Raw genomic sequence first — 20,355 nt, 5'->3', positions numbered from 1 at the left:
GGCATGGGAGCCAGAGAGGGTGCCCACTCCCCTGCAGGACCTGTGACAGTTGCTCCACAGATCCTCCCCTGCTGCTGTGAGTCAGATTCCACACACACAGCCTTTATTGAACAGCCTCTGGGCAGTGGGCAGGCAGGAATCCCACCCCAGTCCTGACCGCAGCTGGGACCCCTTTGCCTCCTGTGACACCCCCACCTCGCTTTGATACCCACTTCCTGAGTAAATGTGACCCCTAGGGCCTGGGATCCCCAGCACTAGCCCCAACACCACCCCCAAATGCAGCGGCCTGGGGCCCAATGCAGCCGCCGTCTCCTGAGGCCGGTGAGACTGGGGGCAGCAGTGCGGCTCGGCGGGTGCGGGGCGGGCTTAGGATTTCGGAATCACCACCTGGAACTTACCTGGAAGAGAAGGCCTGGCTTAGGCTTGAGGATGGGATGGGAGAGAGGCAGAGGGCACCTGGACAGCTCTTAGGTGCTCACCCCTGTCCTGCACTAACACCCCAGTGGCTAGGTTGGGCTGTTTCCTCCCGCCCACGTGGCCGCATCCCTGGGCTGTGTGAGTAACCAGGGGCATGAGGGCCACGAATGTGGCCCCAGAGAGGCGCCCGGCACAGGCTTCTGTGGAATGCATCGCTGGGTCCTACCCCACGGGGGCCCTGGGGAACCAGCAGAGGGAAAATAACTGAAGGTTGGGGAGGCGGTGGGACAGGCTGTCCCCAGGTAGGAATGGGGTTCCAGCTGGTCTGACAGAGGACACCTAGTCAGGCAGGCTGCAAGTTCCTTGGAGCCTGCCATCCCCTGCATCGAAGGATCAGCGAGGATGATCCCACCTGGGATCCCGTGCTGGGAAAAGATGTTCAAAACAGCCAGACAGTTCTCTCTGCAGGGCTGGCGATGTCATGGAGCCAGGGGCACAGATGGGCCTGCACCGGCTGTGTGGCTGAGCAGGTGACTTAAACCTGGGCCTGCCTCTCAGGCACCCACACAGGAGTGGGGCTGGAACTCTGAAGTCCTCAGCAACTCAAGGGATGAGAAGAATCCCCCCACCCCGCCATGACTCACAGACAGGCAGGGCTGCCACGGAGGCGGTGACCACACTCTCAATGCCCAGGGTACAGAGGGCGCCGCGCAGGAGGCCGCAGGTGAAGGCCAGGAACTGGGGAGGGGACACAGACAAGCACGGGAAGAGAGGGGAGGCTGGCACCGAGGTCTGGGGCACTCCTTAGGCCTGGGGAGAGGCCTGACATGGGGGAGAGGCTGGGTAACAGGAAGAAGGGAGGTGTGGACAAGGCCCCAGCTCCCCCCATACCTTGGGCGCTTCCTCCAGATACTGCAGGCCAGAGGCCATCGGAAGGAGGAGGGGGAAGCTGTTGTCTTGCAGGACGTAGGTCCCCTGGGGGAGAGGAGGCCAGTGGGTGGGGGCGGGGCCTGCACTTTTGAAGCGCAGGGAGGGGAAGCGGGAACCCAGGTCCTAGATTGGGCTGAGGTTGGGAAGTCCCCCTCCCTGAGAACCACTGTTGTCATGGCCTTGGCCTCCAGTGCTCCAGTAGGGCCCAGGGCTTCCAAACTCGGACTGGGTGCCCGTGCCCTGGGGAGTGTGGGTCCTGCCCTCGCCTCCCATGGTCATGCAGAAAAGCTGGGGACCCGGCCCAGGAAGCTGCAGAGGGGCAGGCACAGCCTGGGTGTTCACTGGGGGACTGGACCAGCTTGGGACAAGCAGCATCGCACTGGGGGGAGGGCAGGCGGCCAGCAGGGGCTTTCTGCCCATGCATGGCTCACTCCTGGTAGGCTGGGGAAGTTCTGGAAACACCCCCTATGCCCCAGTGCAGCCTCCTGGCTTCCCTTAGAGGATCAGACAGAGCAAGAGCTGCAGCCACCTGTGGGAAGGCTCTGGGCGGGTCCCGGCAGCCGCTGCTCTGGCGCCGGGGCTTCCCCTCCCACTCTCCTGGTCTCACCCTCGGGAGGGAGCCGGATGGGCGGGCTGGGGCACTCCCACCTGGTGATTGGTGCGCAGGCTGTCCATCTGCTTCTGGAACACGGCCACCCACAGGTCTTTGCACAAGAACTTGAGGACATCCAGCTCCTCCCTGAAGGCCAGCGTCTCCCGGGGCAGTCTGGTGGGGCAGTGCCAGGCTGAGGCCGTGGGGCCAGGCCAGGAACAGGGAAGAAGCCAGGCCCATCTCCCACATGGAGCAATGCAACCTCCCCGCCCGGGGCCTGCCCAGCCCTGCCAGCTAGGCTCGGGGAGAGCAGGGGGCGCCGTGCTCACCTCTCGCCTAGAGCCTGGCCCACGCGGAACCCCATACCCTCCAGGACCGACAGGCTCATCTTCTGTCCCTAGAAGGCCACGGGAGAGACGCTCAGGAGCCCTTAGCCACCTCGAACCCGGGGCCACCCAGGGAGGCACCTGCCAGGGGACCCGAAGACCGATTTGCCAGTGCCCGTCAGTTCAGGGGTGAGCAGGGAGAGGCTCTGGCACAGCCTGGCCAGGGCAGGGGCAGGCCTCTAGGGCGCCAGGGCTCCCTCACCCAACTCTGCAGACCTCGCAGGCTTTCTGGATCCCCAGATCATCAGCCCCCAAGAACCAGCTCCTCCTTCCCCCAGGAACAATGGGGGTCTTCCCCAGGTTCCCTGCCCCCTGCATGACTCTTCCCGATAACACCGCTCACGCGCTGCACATGCTTTCAGCACGAACCCTCACAATGCCCTGGGAAGTGGGAGCTGCGACTCCACCAAGAGGCTCCAGGTGACCTGCCCAAGGGCTGGAGGCTGGGCCACAGGAAAAGGAGCTGTGGAAGTCAACCATGATCATCATGCCTTATAATACTGGCCAAGATCCCTGGGGGTACACGTGGAAGCTCGGACAGGCAGATCTTTGTTTGGGTGCTCGGGAAGGACAGTGGCAGCCATGTAGTGTCTGGAGGGTAGGCCAGGGTCCACACAGGAGGGGACTGTGCTGGCAGAGGCAGGCCCCAGGCAGGAGGGCTGCTCTCGGTGTCTGTCCACGTCCCTGTGTGTGTGGATGGCATGGCTGGAAGAGATGAGGTGTTCATGGATTTTTTTTTTTTTTTTTTGAGACGGAGTCTGGCTCTGTCACCCAGGCTGGAGTGCAGTGGCCGGATCTCGGCTCACTGCAAGCTCCGCCTCCCGGGTTCACGCCATTCTCCTGCCTCAGCCTCCCGAGTAGCTGGGACTACAGGCGCCTGCCACCTCGCCCGGCTAGTTTTTTGTATTTTTTTAGTAGAGACGGGGTTTCACCGTGTTAGCCAGGATGGTCTCGATCTCCTGACCTCGTGATCCGCCCATCTCGGCCTCCCAAAGTGCTGGGATTACAGGCTTGAGCCACCGCGCCCGGCCGTTCATGGATTTTTTAAGAGATGTTGTCTTGCTTCATTGCCCAGGCTAGAGTGCAGTAGCCTGATCTCGACTCGCTGCAACTTCCGACTCCTGGGTTCTAGCAATTCTCCTGCCTCAGCCTCCCGAGTAGCTGGGACTACAGGCACCCACCACCACACCCGACTAATTTTTTGTATTCAGTAGAGAAGGGGTTTCACTGTGTTGCCCAGGCTGGTCTTGAACTTCTGAACTCAGGGAATCCACCTCGGCCTCCCAAAGTGCTGGGATTACAGGTGTGAGCCACTGCTCCTGGCAATTTTTCTTTTTTGGAGATAGTCTCACTATTGCCCAGGCTAGAGTGCAGTGGTACAATGTTGGCTCACTGCAACCTCTGCCTCCCGTGTTCAAGCAATTCTCCTGCCTCAGCCTCCCAAGTAGCTGGGATTACAGGTGTGTGTGCCACTACACCTGGCTAATTTTTGTATTTTTGGTAGATATGGGGCTTCACCATGTTGGCCAGGCTGGTCTCAAACTCCTAGCCTCAAGTGATCCGCCCGCCTTGGCCTCCCAAAGTGCTGGAATTACAGGCAAGAGCCACTGCACCTGGCCATGGATTTTTTTTTTTTTTTACTCCAGTGATTTGCTGCAAGCAGAGGAAGCGGGGGGCCCAGACTGGGGGCACACCAGAAACCCCAGGATGGCTTGGGCGTGAGGTGCCAGATTTCTCAGAGAAAGCCTGGCAGAGCAGAAGTGGGGGAACAGAGGAGAGGCTGGTGTGTAGCCCTGAGCTGAAGGAAGCTCACCCTCCTGCTGGTTGCTTTCTGGAGCCTGCAGTCACCTGGCCTGAGCCCTGCAGCCCTCCCTCTCCTGCCCTTGACTCCCACCTTCACTCGGGAATGGCAGCTACGGCCTCCTCCCTCCAGGGCTACACCAACAACACAGCCATCTGAATGGGGATGGGAATTCTCTGCTTGGCTCCAGTCCTGGAGCGGGTCTCCCAGCCTGGAGAGGGTGTCCGAGGAAGGCTTCTTGCAGCCTGCCGGCCTAGCTGCCTCCATCCCTCCCTCACCCTCTCCATCTGCTCAGGACACTTGCTTTCCTTGGTCGGGAAGGCTCAGACTTCTGGGCCTTTGTACTGACTTCCTTCCCTTCCTCCCTCCCTCCCAGTTTGCGTCCCCAATGCTGCCCACTGCGCACTGTCACTGGATGAGGACACAGCTCTGTGAAGGTGGGGACCCAGGCTGATCCATTCACATCCGGCCTTCGGCAGCCAACACAGGGCTTGGCATGTAGGTGGTGCTTAATAGACTGGCTGATGAGACAACGTGTATCAACAAAGGACACAGTAAGTCCTCACCTAATGCTGTCAATGGGCTCTGGGAAACTACGGCTTTAAGCAAAATGACACATGATGAAACCAATTTCACGCAGGTTAATATAAACGAGTGAAGTTCCAATGCCATGTTTCTGGTACAAAAACATCACCAAACTTCTAAATAAGAATGAAAACGTAATATTAAACACTGAAATAAATGTGAGCTATACATACATTTGAGAAAGATTAGGCTGGGCGCAGTGGGTCACTCCTGTAATCCTAGCACTTTGGGAGGGCGAGGCAGGTGGATCACCTGAGGTCAGGAGTGCAAGACCAGCCTGGCCAACACGGCAAAGCCCTGTCTCTACTAAAAATACAAAAATTAGCCAGGCATGGTGGCAGGCACCTGTAATCCCAGCTACTTGGGAGGCTGAGGCAGGAGAATTGCTTGAACCCGGGAGACGGAGGTGTCAGTGAGCCAAGATCATCCCACTGCACTCCAGTCTGGGCGACAAAAGCGAGACTCTGTCTCAAAAAAAAAAAAAATAAATAAATAAAGATTAAAACAAGTAAGATGGGCTGGGCACGGTGGCTCATGCCTGCAGTCCTAGCACTTTGTGGGTCACTTGAGCCCGAGGTTTTTTTTTTTTTTTTTTTTTGAGACACAGTCTCCCTCTGTCGCCCAGGCTGGAGTGCGGTGGCGTGATCTCGGCTCACGGCAAGCTCTGCCTCCCAGGTTCACGCCATTCTCCTGCCTCAGCCTCCCGAGTAGCTGGGACCACAGGCGCCCACCACCAAGCCCGGCTAAGTTTTTTGTATTTTTAGTAGAGACGGGGTTTCACCTTGTTAGCCAGGATGGCCTCCATCTCCTGACCTCGTGATCCACCTGCCTTGACCTCCCAAAGTGCTGGGATTACAGGCGTGGGCCACCGCGCCCAGCTGAGCCCAGGAGTTCGAGTCTAGCCTTGGCGACATGACGAAACCCCTTCTCTACAAAAAATACAAAAGTTAGCTGTGCGTGGTGGCGGGCACATGTGTCCCAGCTACTTGGCAAGCTGAGGCAGGAGGATCCTGTACACCAGCACAGGCAACAGAGCAAGACCCTGTCTTAAAAAATAAATAAAAAACAAAAAACCAGGAAGACATTTACTCACTTCCTCCAGCTCAGGGTCCTGGGGGGCTAGAGCCTGTCCTGGCAGGGCCAAAAGCAGGAATGGACCCTGGACAGGATGCCATCCCATCACAGGGCGCACACGGGTCCATAATCACTCACGCTGGGCCCATGGAGACCCGGGAGCTCACCTAGCGGACACACCCCAAGGATGCACAAGGAAAGGAGTGCCCAGAGGAAGCTGCACCCACCACCCAGACAGTGGTCCCGGGAATCAGTATTTTTTCCTCATCAATGTCACAACACAACGTTATTTCAGGACCGGCATACTGTGCAGCAGGCGTTTTCTACAGCCCTCGTTTTACCTTTCCAGCCTCACAGGAGGCTGTATTTCCAGATGGAAACTGGGGCTCCGAGGTTAAGAACCCGTCCAAGGCACCCTCAGCACAGGGCTGTCTTTCACACCCCAGCAGGTCCACATAGGAGGGTGGGTGGGGTGATAGCTATGGCTGTTGAGGGCCTCGTCGAAGTGGGGAGCGCTAGGAACGGGGGAGGCACTGAGCTGAGGTCGCCCATATCTGAAGCTGAGGTGCCCCTTCCTCTGCCTGGCCCCTTGCCAGGCCTTGCCCTCCTGGGTGACAACGACATGGCTTCCTGTTGGACTGGCTCCCTCTGGTGTCCTCAGGCACAGCAGGGCCAGCCACACAACAAAGGCTCAGGGAAGGGGCCAACGACTGCAGGAGAAGGGCAGGTGTGTGAGAGAGACAGGGTGGGAAGAGATCCCTGCCTGTGGGTCCTTCATAGCAGCACTACCAGCAGCACAGGTGCAGAACCACCACCGGGTCCACATCCACCCCAGCACTTACCACCTGTGGGACCTGGGCCAGCACTTACCATGTGTGCGACCTGGGCCAGTGGTTGAATACCTGTGCCTCAGTTTCCTCATGTAAAAAGGAGGGTCATTTTGTTTGTTTTTGAGACAGGGTCTCATTCTGTCACCCAGGCTGCAGTGCAATGGCACAATCTTGGCTCACTGCAGCCTCTACCTGCTGGGTTCAGGTGATCCTCCTACCTCCGCCTCCCAAGTAGCTGGGACTACAGGTGTGAACCACCATGCCTGGCCCAAAGGAGGGGAATATTAATGGCAGCTACCTCCGGGATCCTCACCAGGAGTAAGGGTTGGTAAAGGCAACCTGAGTACTTCAAGGCAGCTCTGGGAGCCTTACTGTCATTCACAGCCTCCACGTCTGTCAAACGAGGAGACGGCCCCAGCCAATGACAGATGAAGCCCTTGGCTGGAGCAAAACCCCAGGAAAGAAGGGGGTCTGTTCTGTAGGCTCCTGTAGCCAGCACCTAGAACAGCCCAGGCAAGAGCTCGCTGCCTGGTGGCTGCGGCTCCTGTGTCACCTCCTCCTGCAGCACAGCTCCTGGAGGTAGGGCCCAGGCTCCACTCTGACAGAACACACTCTTTCGTTCATGCCACAAACATTTCTTGGTGTCCTCCAGGAGCTCACCTACCATGCCTGGTGGGGTTGACAGGTGCCCAGATGATGCCAACTGACAATCTAGGAAGGGCTGGGAGACTGAGTGCAAGGGGCCCGGGCAGTGCCGTGCAGAGCCTGCCCTCCAGGAGGGGGCCAGAGGGGGCAGGCATTCCAAGCAAAGGGCATGTGCCAAGGCAGGGGTGAGAAGCAGGAAGGGAAGGGGCCCTCAGAGTGGGCTGCAGAGGGGGCATTTTCCCCTGCAGGCAAGTGCAGCCAACCCGAGGGTCAACGCAGGCCACGCTGCCTGAATGTCGGCCACAGTGGGCCACGGGCTCAGTCCCTGCCCTGCTGGAGCTGGCATTTTACCCGGGGAGTGGGCAAAGATGCAACGGCCAGCTCCACTATGCTCATAGCGACTGCCAAGAGGGAGGCAGGGCGTGCTGCGAGGGTGCACGCCCATCCCTAGGAAGCACCCCGACTGCGCTGAGCCTGAGGGAAGAGGAAGAGTTCAACAGCCGGAGTGGGCTGTGAAGGCATACCAGGCCCAAGTCACAGCCACGACGGCAGCCCCCAGAAGGGTGAGTCGGGGTAGAGAGTCAGTGGGGTCCATCAGCCAGGCCAGGAGCGTGGAGTCTGAAGGGGTTCCAGCAAGTTCAGCTTTTCCCTTCACGAACTTCACACTGCCTGGGTTTGAATCTCGGCCCTGCCACTCACTGGCTGTGTGACCCTGGGCAGATTATCCAACCATCCCATGCCTCAGTCTCCCCACATGCGCCATGGGGCTAATGGCAGTGCCTGCTCACAGTGGTGGTGTGACTGGCAGGTGGCAACGGCTGGACACACGGCTGTGACTGCTGGCCCCACTGTACCCAGCCCTCGACAGGGGCCATTCAGATCCCTGCTGAATTGAAAAGCGATGTGGGGAATCACGGCAAAAGGGAGGGGCCGAGGAGGAGCAGGAGACTGGGAAGAAAGGGCGGAGGAGGAAGGGAGAAGCCTCCACCCACCTCATCACAGGGAGACTTGGTGGCGTCCATGCCCGTGTCACTGCAAAAGTTCTTCAGAGGTCAGGGGTTTATCTTTTTTAAAAACAGAAGGGGCTGGGCGTGGGGGCTCTTGCCTGTAATCCCAGCACTTTGGGAGGCCAAGGCGGGAGGATCACTTGAGGTTAGGAGTTTGAGACCAGCCTGGCCAACATGGCAAAACCCTGTCTCTACTAAAAATACAAAAATTAGCCGGGCGTGGTGGCGTACACCTGTAATCCCAGCTATTCAGGAGGCTGAGCCACCAGGATCGCTTGAACCCGGGAGGCAGAGGTTTCAGTGAGCTGAGATCACGCCACTGCATTCCAGCCTGGGCGACAGAGCAAGACTCAGTCTCAAACAAAACAAAACAAAACAAAACAAAAACCGAAAACAAAACAGAAGGGCTGGCCAGACAGAGACTCTCCCATTCATATGAATCTGCCAGAGCCCAGCCCAGAGCCGGTGCATTTCTGGGGCTCCCCACGCCTGCGTCTGCTGAGTTTACACACAGACCGGATAAAAGGAAAGGCAGAAAGGAAGTCTTATCAGTATCGGTGCTAATGACATCCACCACACAGGAAGGATCAATCAGACACAAAGCAGAGTTCCTGGAAATGAACAAATATGGTGGCCAAAATCAACACTTTTTAACAAGGGAATTGAATAGCAGAAAAACCTGTAAGACAGATAACACCTCCCAGCAAGAAGAAAAACAGGAGGGAGGAAAAAATGAGAGAAAAGCTACAAGATGCTTGGAAGAGATGCAGGAAGTCTAATCTTCCCTGCGGTACCTACAGGACATACAGGGAACAATGCAGAAGAAATCATCAGAGATCACAGGAGAAAAACGTCCTGAGCTAAACGAAGATCCACATGTCCAGACTGAAGCCGAGGGGTGAGCTCTAAGGAGGATGAATGGAAAATGCAAACCAAAGCCCCTTCAGACACTTGGGAACAGAGAACATTCTGCCCTGAAGTGGGAGGGAGGCGGGTGGGGGCCATGTGCTCCGCCCCTTCCTGTCTCTTTGTGTCTGCCCTACCCCTCCATTGTTTTTTAGGCACCTGCTAGCTCCTGGGCAGAGGCTGACCCTGTTCAACGCCCACCTGCAGAGCCACTCTGTGCCAGGCCCAGGGGTGTGGTGGGGAACCCAGGGAAGGAGCAGCCCTGGTTAAGAAAAGCACAGAGAGAGAAGTGCTGGCACATGGATGGGTGAGTGAGGGGTGGTGCGAGAAGCCTGCAGGACTTCCCCGCTGTCGCCCTCAAATCTCCTCCCTCATCTAGCAAGGCGCCCTGAGCAAGTCCAGATCCTGCCTCTGCCCACTCAGAACTCCCCATCCTGTCCCCTGGCCTGGCCCAGAAGGTTAGCCCGACACAGCCTCTGCCCTAAGCTCCTGCAGCAGCGGGGCCCTTCCCAGGCCAATCTCCATCCAGTCCATTCCTGTGGCCAGGAAGGCATTTCTAGAATGTAAATCTGAGCCAGGTGCACCTCAGTTTAAACCCTGCTATGGTTCGCACTGCCTTGGGGATGGAACCCCAGTTCCCAGGAGGGCCTCGCTGGGGCTCCCAGCCTCAGATGCTCAGAGTGGCATTCCAGGCAGGGACCTACCTATCTGACAGCTGCTCCGCCCATCCCACACCCTCCTCAGATAAGGGGCTGCCCAAGTGCACTCTCGAGGTGTGGTGGATGGAGGCCTGGCTCAGCAGGGCTGTTCTCAGGGCCCCTCGGGCCTGGTCTCAGACAGTGGGTGACAGCGCCTTAGCTCTTGACTACATGCACTCAGAGGAATCCTCTCTTTGCCCAAGGCTTCCCTTATCTTCAAAGCCTCTGAGGTAGAAAAGCCACAGCCGCTTCCTCCAAGGGCTTCTCCTGCTTAGAGAACAAAGACCTTCCTGGCCCCTCTGGCCGGTCCTCCAGTTCACAACCTGTGACAGCCCAGGAGAGGTGGTACCAGGCAGGACAGGAGGTCACAAAAGCCCTACACACTGGCTATGGCTCCTGGGCACCTGTGCTGTGGGGACAGAGATGAAGAAGCCACCATCCCTGTCCTCAAGGAGCTCTGGAACTGGTGGGAAAGGCAGGCCTGCACTACCCAGAAGCCCTGAGGCCAGAAGCCTGAGTTCTAATTTTGCCTTTGAGTCTTGCTGAACGGCCTCGGGAAGTCCCTTCTTCTCCCAAGCTTGGGTCCCTCCTCTGTGAATCGGGAGGGCTGTCTTGAGGACTAAATGCAATCAGCACTGTGCAAGTAGTGCACAGACGCCCTCAGGAAACGGGAGACCTGTCTGGTTCAGAGGAACCCTTTTGGGCCAAAGAGAAGGAATGGAGAGAGGAGGTGGGGCCAATAAAGAGAAAGGACTGAGGAAATGAAGCCGTTTCTCATGACAGGCCCCCTGAAAAACAGGGCTCCCCAGGAGGAAGGAGTGCAGGGAAACGATGCAGTTCTTGCCCCTGGCTGCACCGAGAGCCACCTGGGAGCCTTCTGAGGCCTGACACTCAGGCCTCACCCCAGTCGGGTTTGTCGGAGTCTCTGGTGTGGGACTCCAGCATCGGAATGTAGTGGCAGCTGGGTAGGGAACCCCTGCCCAAGATCCCAGGCACATTCATGTGCTCTAAAAGGCAGAGCTGAGTAAGCCAGTTTCCCACACTCGCTTGACCACAGAAACCCATTAAAATCCCCCCAGGGCAAATACTAGGAAATGCAAGTGAGAGTTTACAGCGCAGGCTTTGGAAGTGGGAGGCCTGGTTGCGCTCCTGACTCTGCCACTTGAGAGCATGGAACTCCGTCCATCAAAGCCTCCGCCGCCTCATCTATAAACCAGGGAGGACCATGCCAACCTCTCTGGATCATCAGAAGATCAAATGAAATCAAAAGTGAGAAGCCATGAGTGCGCATAGGAAGCACTCATATGGGGGGAGGGAGGGAGCAGCTAGCACTGCTCATAAACCAAATGAATCCCAGTTCCCACCCATCCCCACCCACCACGACACAGGCTCTGCCTTCACCTCCTCAACACATCCACACTGATGACGCACTACGAGGCAGGGCATACAGTGGTCGTCAATACACACCCAGGCCCATCCCACACAAAGTACACTCCGGCAGGGGGAGATGCATGTGAATCGAAGGATCATACAGATACACAATTCAGATGCATCCTGGCAGGACATGGTGGCTCACACCTGTAATCCCAGGTGTGAGTTTTTGGGAGGCTGAGGCCGGAGGATCGCTTGAGCCCAGGAGTTCAAGGGCAGCCTGGGCAACACTGTGAGAACCCATCTCTACAAAAAATTTAAAAATTAGCAGAGGCCGGGCACGGTGGTGGCTCAGGCCTGTAATCCCAGCACTTTGGGAGGCTGAGACAGGTGGATCACGAGGTCAGGAGATCGAGACCATCCTGGCTAACCCAGTGAAACCCCATCTCTACTAAAAAACACAAACAACTAGCTGGGCGAGGTGGCAGGTGCCTGTAGTCCCAGGTACTCGGGAGGCTGAGGCAGAAGAATGGCATAAACCCGGGAGGCAGAGCTTGCAGTGAGCTGAGATCCAGTCACTGCATTCCAGCCTGGGTGACAGAGCGAGACTCTGTCTCCAAAAAAAAAAAAAAAAAAAATTAGCAGGGCATGGTAGTGTGCACTCCTAGCTACTCAGGAGGCTGAGGTGGGAGGATCACTTGAGCCCAGGAGTGTGAGGCTACAGTGAACTATGATCATGCTACTGAACTCCAGCTTGGGTGACAGAGCAAGACTCTCTTTAAAAAAAAAAAAAAAAAATCAGATACATCCTTATTGAGTATGATGAAGCCTACCAAGAAAAAAGTGGGAGAGGGAGACCAGAAGAATGTATAAAGGAGATCCAAATTTGACTGGGGGCTCAGGGAAGGCACCCCTGAGGAAGGGATTGTTGTGCTATGATCTGAAGGATTAATAGGTGTTAGCATGGTGAAGATGTGACAGGTGGAATGGGCTGGGAGAAGGGAGCAGGCTCATTTAACAGGAGCAGAGGGGAAAGCGCTAGACCAGGGCAGAGGAGGGGCCACGTGGGAAAGGTATTTAGACAGCAGACTGGGCAGAGCCTGCAGCAGGGTTGCAGGTGAGGGAGAAAAGGCAGCTGTCAGGACTCCGGGGTTTCTGGTTTGAAGGCCAGGAAGGATATGGAGTGTTGAGACATTACTACCCACCCCCAGGCTGATGCATACTCTCTGGGCCATGCTGTATCTTCCTCATAGCAGTTACACAATGTACCAGATACTTTACTCATTTACTTGTCTGTCTCCTCCAATGATGACAAAGCTCCAGGAGGACAAAAATTTTTGATGGCTCACTGAGTAATCCCTATGTTTTTTTAGAGACAGGGTCTCACTCTGTCACCCAGGCTGGAGTGCAGTGGCATGATCATAGCTCACTGCAGCCTTGAACTCCTGGGCCCAGGCGATCCTCCCACCTCAGGCTCCCGAGTGGTTGGTAGTAAAGGCACATGTCATCACACCCAGCTAATTTTAAAAATTTCTTGGCCGGGCGCAGTGGCTCACGCCTGTAATCCCAGCACTTTGGGAGGCCGAGGCACGCAGATCACGAGGTCAGGAGATTGAAACCATCCTGGTTAACATGGTGAAACCCCGTCTCTACTAAAAATAAAAAAATTTAAAAAATTAAAAAAAAAAAAACACAATTAGCCAGAAGTGGTGGCGGGCACCTGTAGTCCCAACTACTCGGGAGGCTGAGGCGGGAGAATGGCATGAACCCATGAGGTGGAGCTTGCAGTGAACCAAGATTGCACCAGCCTGGGCGATAGAGCGAGACTCTGTCTCAAAAATAAATAAATAAATAAAAATAAAAATAAAAAAATAAAAATGTATTTTAGAGGTGGGGTCTTGCTATGTTGCCCAGGCTAGTCTTGAACACTGGGCCTCAAGTGATCCTCCCACCTCTGCCTCCTGAGTACCTGGGATTACAGGTGCAAGTCGCCACAGCTGGCTAAATGCATTTTTGATTTATGATGTTTTCTGCTTTTTTTTTTTTTGAGACAGGGTCTCACTCTGTCTCCCAGGCTGGAGTGCAGTGGCCGGATCTCAGCTCACTGCAAGCTCCGCCTCCCGGGTTTACGCCATTCTCCTGCCTCGGCCTCCCGAGTAGCTGGGACTACAGGTGCCCACCACCTCGCCTGGCTAGTTTTTTGTATTTTTTCAGTAGAGACGGGGTTTCACCGTGTTAGCCAGGATGGTCTCGATCTCCTGACCTCGTAATCCGCCTGTCTCGGCCGATTTACCATGTTTTCAACTTATGACAGGTTTATATCTGTATGTCGAGATGGTAACAAGCAACATCCTCCCTGGGGCTTCTAATCCTAGAAGGAAACCAGAGCCAATAAAAATGTCTTACATGGCCAGGCACAGTGGCTCACGCCTGTAATCCCGGCACTTTGGGAGGCTGAGGTGGGTGGATCACGAGGTCAGGAGTTCAAGACCAGCCTGGCTAAGATGGTGAAACCCCATCTCTACTAAACATAAAAAAAAAAAGAATTGGCCAGGTGCAGTAGCTCACACCCGTAATCCTAGCACTTTGGGAGGCCCAGACAGGCGGATCACGAGGTCAGGAGATGGAGACCATCCTGGCTAACACAGTGAAACCCCGTCTCTACTAAAAAAAAAAAAAATACAAAAAATTAACCGGGGGTGGTGGTGGGTGCCTGTAGTCCCAGCTACTCGGGAGGCTAAGGCAGGAGAATGGTGTGAACCCGGGAGGCGCAGCTTGCAGTGAGTCGAGATTGCATCACTGCACTCCAGCATGGGCGACAGAGCAAGACTCTGTCTCAAAAAAAAAAAAAAAAAAAAAATTACGCATGAGCCTTTGAGGCAGACGATGCAGGAAGCCAACACTGTGACACTACACTCCAGCATGGGTGACAGAGTGAGACCCCCCATCTCAAAAACAAAACAAGGACGGGCACAGTGGCTCATGCCGGTGATCCCAGCACTCTGGGAGGCCAAGGCAGGCAGATCGCCTGAGGTCAGGAGTTCAAGACCAGCTTGACCAGCATGGAGAAATCCCATCTCTACTAAACGCACAAAATTGGCTGGGCGTGGTGGCACATGCCTGTAATCCCAGCTACTCCGGAGGCAGAGGCAGGAGAATCACTTGAACCCAGGAGGCGGAGGCTGTGGTGAGCCAAGATTGTGCCATTGCACTCCAGCTTGGGTAACAAGAGCGAAACTCCGTCTCAAAAACAAAAACAAAGACAAAAAAAGGCCATGTGCCCCAGCTCAGGCCTATAATCCCAGCACTTTGGGAGGCCAAGGCGCACGCATCACCTGGGGTCGGGTGTTCTGAGACCAGCCTGGCCAACATGGCAAAACTCTATTTCTACTAAAAATACAAAAATTAGCCAGTAGTGGTGGCGCCAGCTGCGCTTGTGGTCCCAGCTACCGGGGAGGCTGAGAAGTGGGATGATCGCTTGAACCTAGGAGGTTGAGGTAGCAGTGAGCCATGATTGCATCACTGCAGTCCAGGCAGCCTGGACAACCGATCAGGACACTGACACACACACACACACACACACACTCTCCCAGGCCAGTCGTGGTAGTTCACGCCTGTAATCTCAGCACTTTGGGAGGCCCAGGCGGAAGAATCACTTGAGTCTAGGGGTTCAAGACCAGCCTGGGCAACATGGCAAAACCCCATCTCTTTTTTTTTTCCTGAGACGAGTCTCGCTCTGTCGCCCCGGCTGGAGTGCAATGGCACGATCTTGGCTCACTGCAACCTCCGCCTCCCAGATTCAAGCCATTCTCCTGTCTCAGACTCCAGAGTAGTTGGGATTACAGGTACCCACCATCATGCTCGGCTAATTTTTGTAGAGACAGGGTTTCACCATGTTGGCCAGGCTGGTCTTGAACTCCTGACCTCAGGTGATCCGACCGCCTCGGCCTCCCAAAGTGCTGGGATTACAGGCGTGAGCCACAGCACCCAGCCGGCGTATTTCAGTCTGTTATTTGACTCCCCTAGTGAAATGTAAGCTTCACGAGGACAGGGATTCTGTCTTAGAACAGTGTCTGGAATACAACAGACACTCAATAAGTGGGTGTCGAATGAATAAATGTCCCATGCTAAGGCTCAGGTACGTTATGATGGTCATTTTACAAAAGAGACAATTAGGACACACAAAGATTAAGTTATTGGGTCGCACACCTTGTGAGTGCCGAGTACTCAGCACACGCCCAATAACAGCATTATTATGATTACTTGCCGCTTACTCAGGCCGTGAGCTAAGTGCTTTACCCTGAGTCATCTCGCTCAATTTAGCAATAACCCCGAGCCGGCACCTTCGCGAACCCCACTTTCCAGAGGAGGAAGCCAGCGCCAGACGTTGCCCTGCAAGGCCGGGGCTGCGTCGGGGTTCGAACCTGGACGCCTGACAGGCCCTCCGCTCTCCCCGAGGCGTTACCGTGGTGGCCCCCGCTTCCTCCCCACAGGACCCGGCGCTCACCCCCGGACCGGGGTCGGGGTCGTGAGCCCACAGCTCCGCCACCATCTCCGTGTGAAGAAACTCGAACAGCACAGTGTCCGCCATGAGTCCTCCTCGCGCGCCTAAAGATGCGCCCAGCGCTTCCCGCTCTCATTGGCCAGGCTTGGTAAGCCACGCCTCTCAAATCACGGTGCGAGCCCTCCTACTCCCGCTTCCACTGGTGTTTTAGACTAGCCCCGCCTCCCCACCTCGGGCTCATGTGGTGTGCGCGTGAGCCTGGGATACTAGCGGGCGGGCCTACTCCTCCTCTGGCTACATGTGACAATACTTTCACCCCTTGCTGCCGTCCCTTCCCTATTTCCGAGTTCTTGAGCATTCCTATTGGCCAAATTACTGGTTACACGTGACATACTCGGCTTTTAAAATCCCTATTTGTCCACTCCAGACTTTCCTCGTCGCACAACCTGGAAAAGCCGGCCCAGCCGCTTCTCTATTGGCGGTTCCTCCATTCATGTGATCTTCTGCACACTCCCTCAAAGCTGATGTTGAGAACTTGCATCCTGATTGGTAGTCGAGCGAATCCACGTGACTTGGCCGCTAATGCCCGCCCAACCCGCTCCCCTATTGGTCGAGATCTCAGCCCTTCAGCTGCCACGGTGAGGACTCGGCACTCGGGCAAGGAAGAGGATCCCGCAGGCTCGGAGCGTCAGCTGCTGGGTACGGTCTTTGGCGATAGCGCTTCCCCCATCCCATGAGTGCCCCCAGCGGAGTCCAGTCGGACTGTCATCCTTTCTGCGACTCTGGCACTGGTCCCGAGCAGCTCAAGGGCCCGAGTGCTTCCGGGTCTGAGATTGGCATGGTGGACCAGGTGGAGGGTGTGGCCGCTACTAGGAGGCAAATTCGTAAAGAGTTCGGCTTGGGACTCCGGGAACTGGGGCCCCAGATCCCTGGTGGAGCTGGTCTTCAGTTTCCCCATCTGTACGCTGAAGGGCCTGGGGTCCAGTAACCCTCATCATCACGCAGTTTACAGAAGAGGAAACTGAGGCCCAGGCAGGGGGAGCAACTGACCCCAAGCAGTTAAGAGAATCAGCGACGGGGCTGGGAATCCAGGACCTGCGCCTTTTACCCACCGCGGCGCCCGTCTCACGTGCAGTCCCTTCGCTCTTCTCCCCTAGCTCGGCGCCATGGCGTCCCAGGGTCGTCGGCGGAGGCCCCTGCGGAGGCCGGAGACGGTGGTGCCTGGGGAGGCGACCGAGACGGATTCCGAGCCCTCTGTGTCCTCGTCGGAGGAGGAGGAGCTGTACCTGGGTCCCTCGGGCCCGACGCGCGGCCGCCCCACGGGGCTGAGGGTGGCTGGGGAGGCCGCAGAGACCGACTCGGACCCGGAGCCGGAGCCGACGGCCGCGCCGAGGGACCTGCCTCCGCTCGTGGTGCAGCGGGAATTGGCGGAGGAGACCTGGGGCGCGGAAGAGGCCCCGGCGCCCGCCCCTGCGCGCTCGCTCCTGCAGCTTCGGCTCGCGGAGAGCCAGGCGCGGCTGGACCACGACGTGGCGGCCGCGGTGAGCGGTGTTTACCGCCGTGCGGGCCGCGACGTGGCCGCCCTGGCTGGTAGGCTGGCGGCAGCCCAGGCGGCGGGGCTGGCGGCGGCCCACAGCGTGCGCCTGGCGCGCGGGGACCTTTGTGCTTTGGCCGAGCGTCTGGACATCGTGGCTGGCTGCCGCTTGCTGCCGGACATCCGCGGCGTGCCGGGGACCGAGCCTGAGCAAGACCCGGGGCCGCGGGCCTAGCCATGATTCTACTTCCCAACCCGACTGCAATTTGGGGGTAGGCCTTGCTGCCTCTGGGACCTGACTCTGTCCCCTGTGTCTCTTATGACCCCCCACCCCCCGCTCCCATCTTAGTGCCACCCATGGGGGCTAATCCGGTCCCTTTGGATAATGCTTTATGTTGGATATAGTTCAACCCCTACTGTGGAGACCAGGGCCCCACTACCCTTAGATCTGGTTCCTCCACCTATCCTGACCCTGCCGCCTGGTTCTGAGCCTTACCCTGGGGCTTGGCTCCAGCCTTTGATAAATAGTTGCCCCTTAATCTGTTTCCACTCTGGGGGCTCATCATGTCATATTTTGTCTTTTGCCTTTCTTTTCACGCCCCCTTTTTTTTTTTTTTTTTTTTTTTTTTTTTTTTTTTTTTTTTTGAGACAGGGTGTGTATCTGTCACCCACGCTAGAGTGCAGTGGCAGAATTATCACTCACTGCAGCCTCGACCTCCTGGGCTCAAGTGATCCTCCCAGCTCAGCCTTCCAGAGTAGCGGGGACTGCAGACCTACACCACCATGCCCAGTTGCCTAATTTTTTTTTCTGACAGTTTGAAGAGGGGAGAAGGTCTCACTGTGTTGCCCAGGCTGGTCTCAAACTCCCGGGCTCAAGCGATTCTCCCACCCTGGCGTCCCAAAGTGCTGGGGTTACAGGTATGAGTCATCACACCCGGCTGTGCTCTTTCTGAGTGTTTCTGCTTGTGGTGGGGGGCTTGTTCCCGCTCTTCCCACAGGAACCCAGGATGTGGCACAGCTTCCCTGCCCGCTTCCTTCACTCAATTGCCTACGCCTCCCATCCTAGCTCCACCTCCAGAACTGCCCTCCCCCTGGGCTGGGTGCTTGTTTTGTTTTTAGAGACAGGGCCTCACTGTCGCCCAGGCTGGAGTGCAATGGCGTGATCTCGGCTCACTGCCACCTCCATCTCCAGAGTTCAAGTGATTCTCTTGCGTCAGCCTTCCGAGTAGCTAGGATTACAGGCATGCACCACCGTGCCTGGCTAATTTTTATATTTTTAGTAGAGATGAGGTTTCAGCATGTTGGCCAGGCTGGTCTCGAACTCCTGGCTTCAGGTGACCCACCCGCCTCACCTCCCAAGGTGCTGGGATTACAGGCGTGGGCCACTGCACCCGGCCAGCTGGGTCCTTGTTCTGCTGCCCAGGCTTGGCCCTGGTTCCGTGGGTTGGTTCTACTTTTTGTTCTCCAATCTTCTGCCTCCTGCCTCCTGCCTCCTCCTTGAGCTTAGCCCCACCCTCTCAGCCTGATTTCTGTTTCCCACGTCCAGCTGTGCCATGGGATAGGTGGGATAGGTTTTGCTAACTTTTGCTGTCTCCATTGTGCTTACACCTCCCTGATCCTGGGCTCTGGGGACTCCCCATGGTTTCCTTACTTCGGCAGGCCCAAAATGATGGCCTCTCCTAACCCAAGGCAGGGGATCTTCCTCCCAACTCTGGACCAAGGTGGCATTTCCTGCACACCCCTCCAGGCCGAGATGATGCTCGCTGTCAACCCTCTAGCCCAAGGTGGCATCTCCTCCTGACTCTCCAGACCTAAAGTGACACCCTTCAGGTACTTTGGGCCCAATTCAGCCTTGCCCTGGTGCTTTGGGCTCCAGATGACAGCACTTTGCAGATAACGATATGACCTGTGGATTTCACTACATTTGGCTCCTGGATGCTATAAAAGGACTTGGATTTCTGACTTGGCTCAGGGACTGGGGTTAGCAGCCACTTTCTGCTCCTTCTCACCTGCGCTTTCTTCTGATCCCAGCTCTGGTCCCTCAACCGTATTCATATTTACTCTCCCCTCCCAACCTGATACCCCTGTCCCTTATCCCAACCCAAAGCCAAGATCTTAGCCCCCAAGATGGCGAATGGGAAGGAGCTTTCTATGGCAGACTGATTAAAACTCTTAAGCATTAACCATTATGGTTAGTTCCTTTTATCTCCCTACCTAAGCTAAGGGTGAGTTGGTTGATATCTCTGAGAATGGGGGTCCCAAGACCTCCATGTCTGGCATACGGAAGGTGAAGCTGTAGTTGGGAAATCAGGGGCCCTAGATTTTTGCTCTAGTTGTGTATTTACTTGTATTTTATTAATTCAACACACACATTTTGGGTACCTGACCTGTGCTGGGGCTGGGGGTGTAGCAGCCAGTCCTTGCCCTCACAGAGGTCGCAGTCCAGTGGGAGAAACAGTAATAAGATGTTCTCACAGATAGTTCTAGTAATCAAAATTTATAGTTTAATTTTTAAAAATAGAGACGATAGCCTGGCCAACACGGTGAAACCCCATTGTTACTAAAAATACAAAAATTACGGGGGATGGCTCACACCTGTAATTGAAGCACTTTGAGAGGCTGAGGCACGTGCTGGTAATCCCAGCTACTCAGGGAGCTGGGGCATGAGAATTGCTTGAACTCTGGAGGCGGAGGTTGAAGTGAGCTAAGATCATGCCACTGCACTCCAGCCTGGGCGACAGAGCAAGACCCTGTTTCAAAAATAAATAGACCAGTCGCAGTTACGCATGTCTTTAATCCCAGCACTTTGGGAGGTCGAGGTGGGCAGATCACCTGAGGTCAGGAGTTCTAGACCAGCCAGGCCAACATGGTGAAACGCTGTTTCCACTAAAAATACGTTAGCCAGGTGTGGTGGCACATGCCTGTAATCCCAGCTACTCGGGAGGCTAAGGCAGGAGAATCGCTTGAGCCCAGGGGGTGGACGTTGCAGTGAGCCGAGATCAGGCCACTGTACTCCAGCCTGGGTGACAGAGTGAGGTTCCATCTCAAAAATAAATAAAAATAAATTAATTTAAA

The 20,355-nt window shown here is 56.1% G+C and overlaps 3 protein-coding genes across 13 annotated transcripts in view; 2 read left to right on the top strand and 1 right to left on the bottom strand.

Annotated features, from left to right (window-relative positions):
• BLOC1S3 (biogenesis of lysosomal organelles complex 1 subunit 3) overlaps positions 1-20,355 on the top strand; it is a 61,277-nt gene that overhangs the window by 9,182 nt on the left and 31,740 nt on the right. For 6 of the 10 annotated variants that reach the window (XR_012093139.1, XR_012093140.1, XR_012093137.1 and 3 more), the window contains exons 2-5: positions 4,503-4,680; positions 15,736-15,894; positions 16,174-16,445; positions 16,904-17,552. Coding sequence is in view for 4 of the 10 variants with exons in the window: in XM_073016287.1 (XP_072872388.1) it covers positions 16,913-17,515 (603 nt within the window). In the remaining 6 variants the exon portion in view is untranslated. Of the gene's footprint in view, positions 1-4,502; positions 4,681-9,067; positions 9,166-9,328; positions 9,481-15,735; positions 15,895-16,173; positions 16,446-16,903; positions 19,464-20,355 lie in introns of those variants that run through there. The other 4 variants (XM_073016287.1, XM_073016288.1, XM_037991818.2 and 1 more) reach the window with 4 other exon arrangements.
• Positions 82-16,077, bottom strand: TRAPPC6A (trafficking protein particle complex subunit 6A). 2 transcript variants are annotated; one of them, XM_007997178.3, is made up of 6 exons: positions 15,750-16,077; positions 2,269-2,336; positions 1,996-2,113; positions 1,309-1,392; positions 1,062-1,155; positions 82-398 (listed from the first exon to the last, which is right to left on the bottom strand). In XM_007997178.3, the coding sequence occupies exons 1-6, from the start codon at positions 15,831-15,833 to the stop codon at positions 367-369; spliced, it is 480 nt and encodes a 159-aa protein (XP_007995369.1). In that variant the 5' UTR covers positions 15,834-16,077; the 3' UTR covers positions 82-366. The 2 variants fall into 2 exon arrangements, with proteins under 2 accessions (XP_007995369.1, XP_007995370.1); XM_007997179.3 differs by lacking the exon at positions 2,269-2,336 and having other exon boundaries at positions 15,750-15,916.
• Positions 17,666-19,463, top strand: LOC103234853 (uncharacterized). Its single transcript, XM_073016290.1, is given in 2 exon segments — positions 17,666-18,075; positions 18,077-19,463. Coding segments are annotated over 2 exon segments (567 nt in total). The 3' UTR covers positions 18,234-19,463.

Source organism: Chlorocebus sabaeus, chromosome 6 (genome assembly GCF_047675955.1).
Source record: "Chlorocebus sabaeus isolate Y175 chromosome 6, mChlSab1.0.hap1, whole genome shotgun sequence".
NCBI lineage: Eukaryota > Metazoa > Chordata > Mammalia > Primates > Cercopithecidae > Chlorocebus > Chlorocebus sabaeus.
Note: the sequence above shows the minus strand (reverse complement) of the source record. Positions and strands in the feature narration are given on the sequence as shown.

What these genes read in the sequence shown, in the direction of transcription:
- TRAPPC6A (XM_007997178.3), bottom strand. Translation starts at nt 15,833, where the DNA reads ATGGCGGACACTGTGCTGTTCGAGTTTCTTCACACGGAGATGGTGGCG. An exon ending in ACCCCGACCCCGGTCCGGGG is followed by an intron (nt 2,337 to 15,749) that starts GTGAGCGCCGGG and finishes GTGGCCTTCTAG; the next exon opens with GGACAGAAGATGAGCCTGTC. An exon ending in CGTGGCAGCCCTGCCTGTCT is followed by an intron (nt 399 to 1,061) that starts GTGAGTCATGGC and finishes CTTCTCTTCCAG; the next exon opens with GTAAGTTCCAGGTGGTGATT.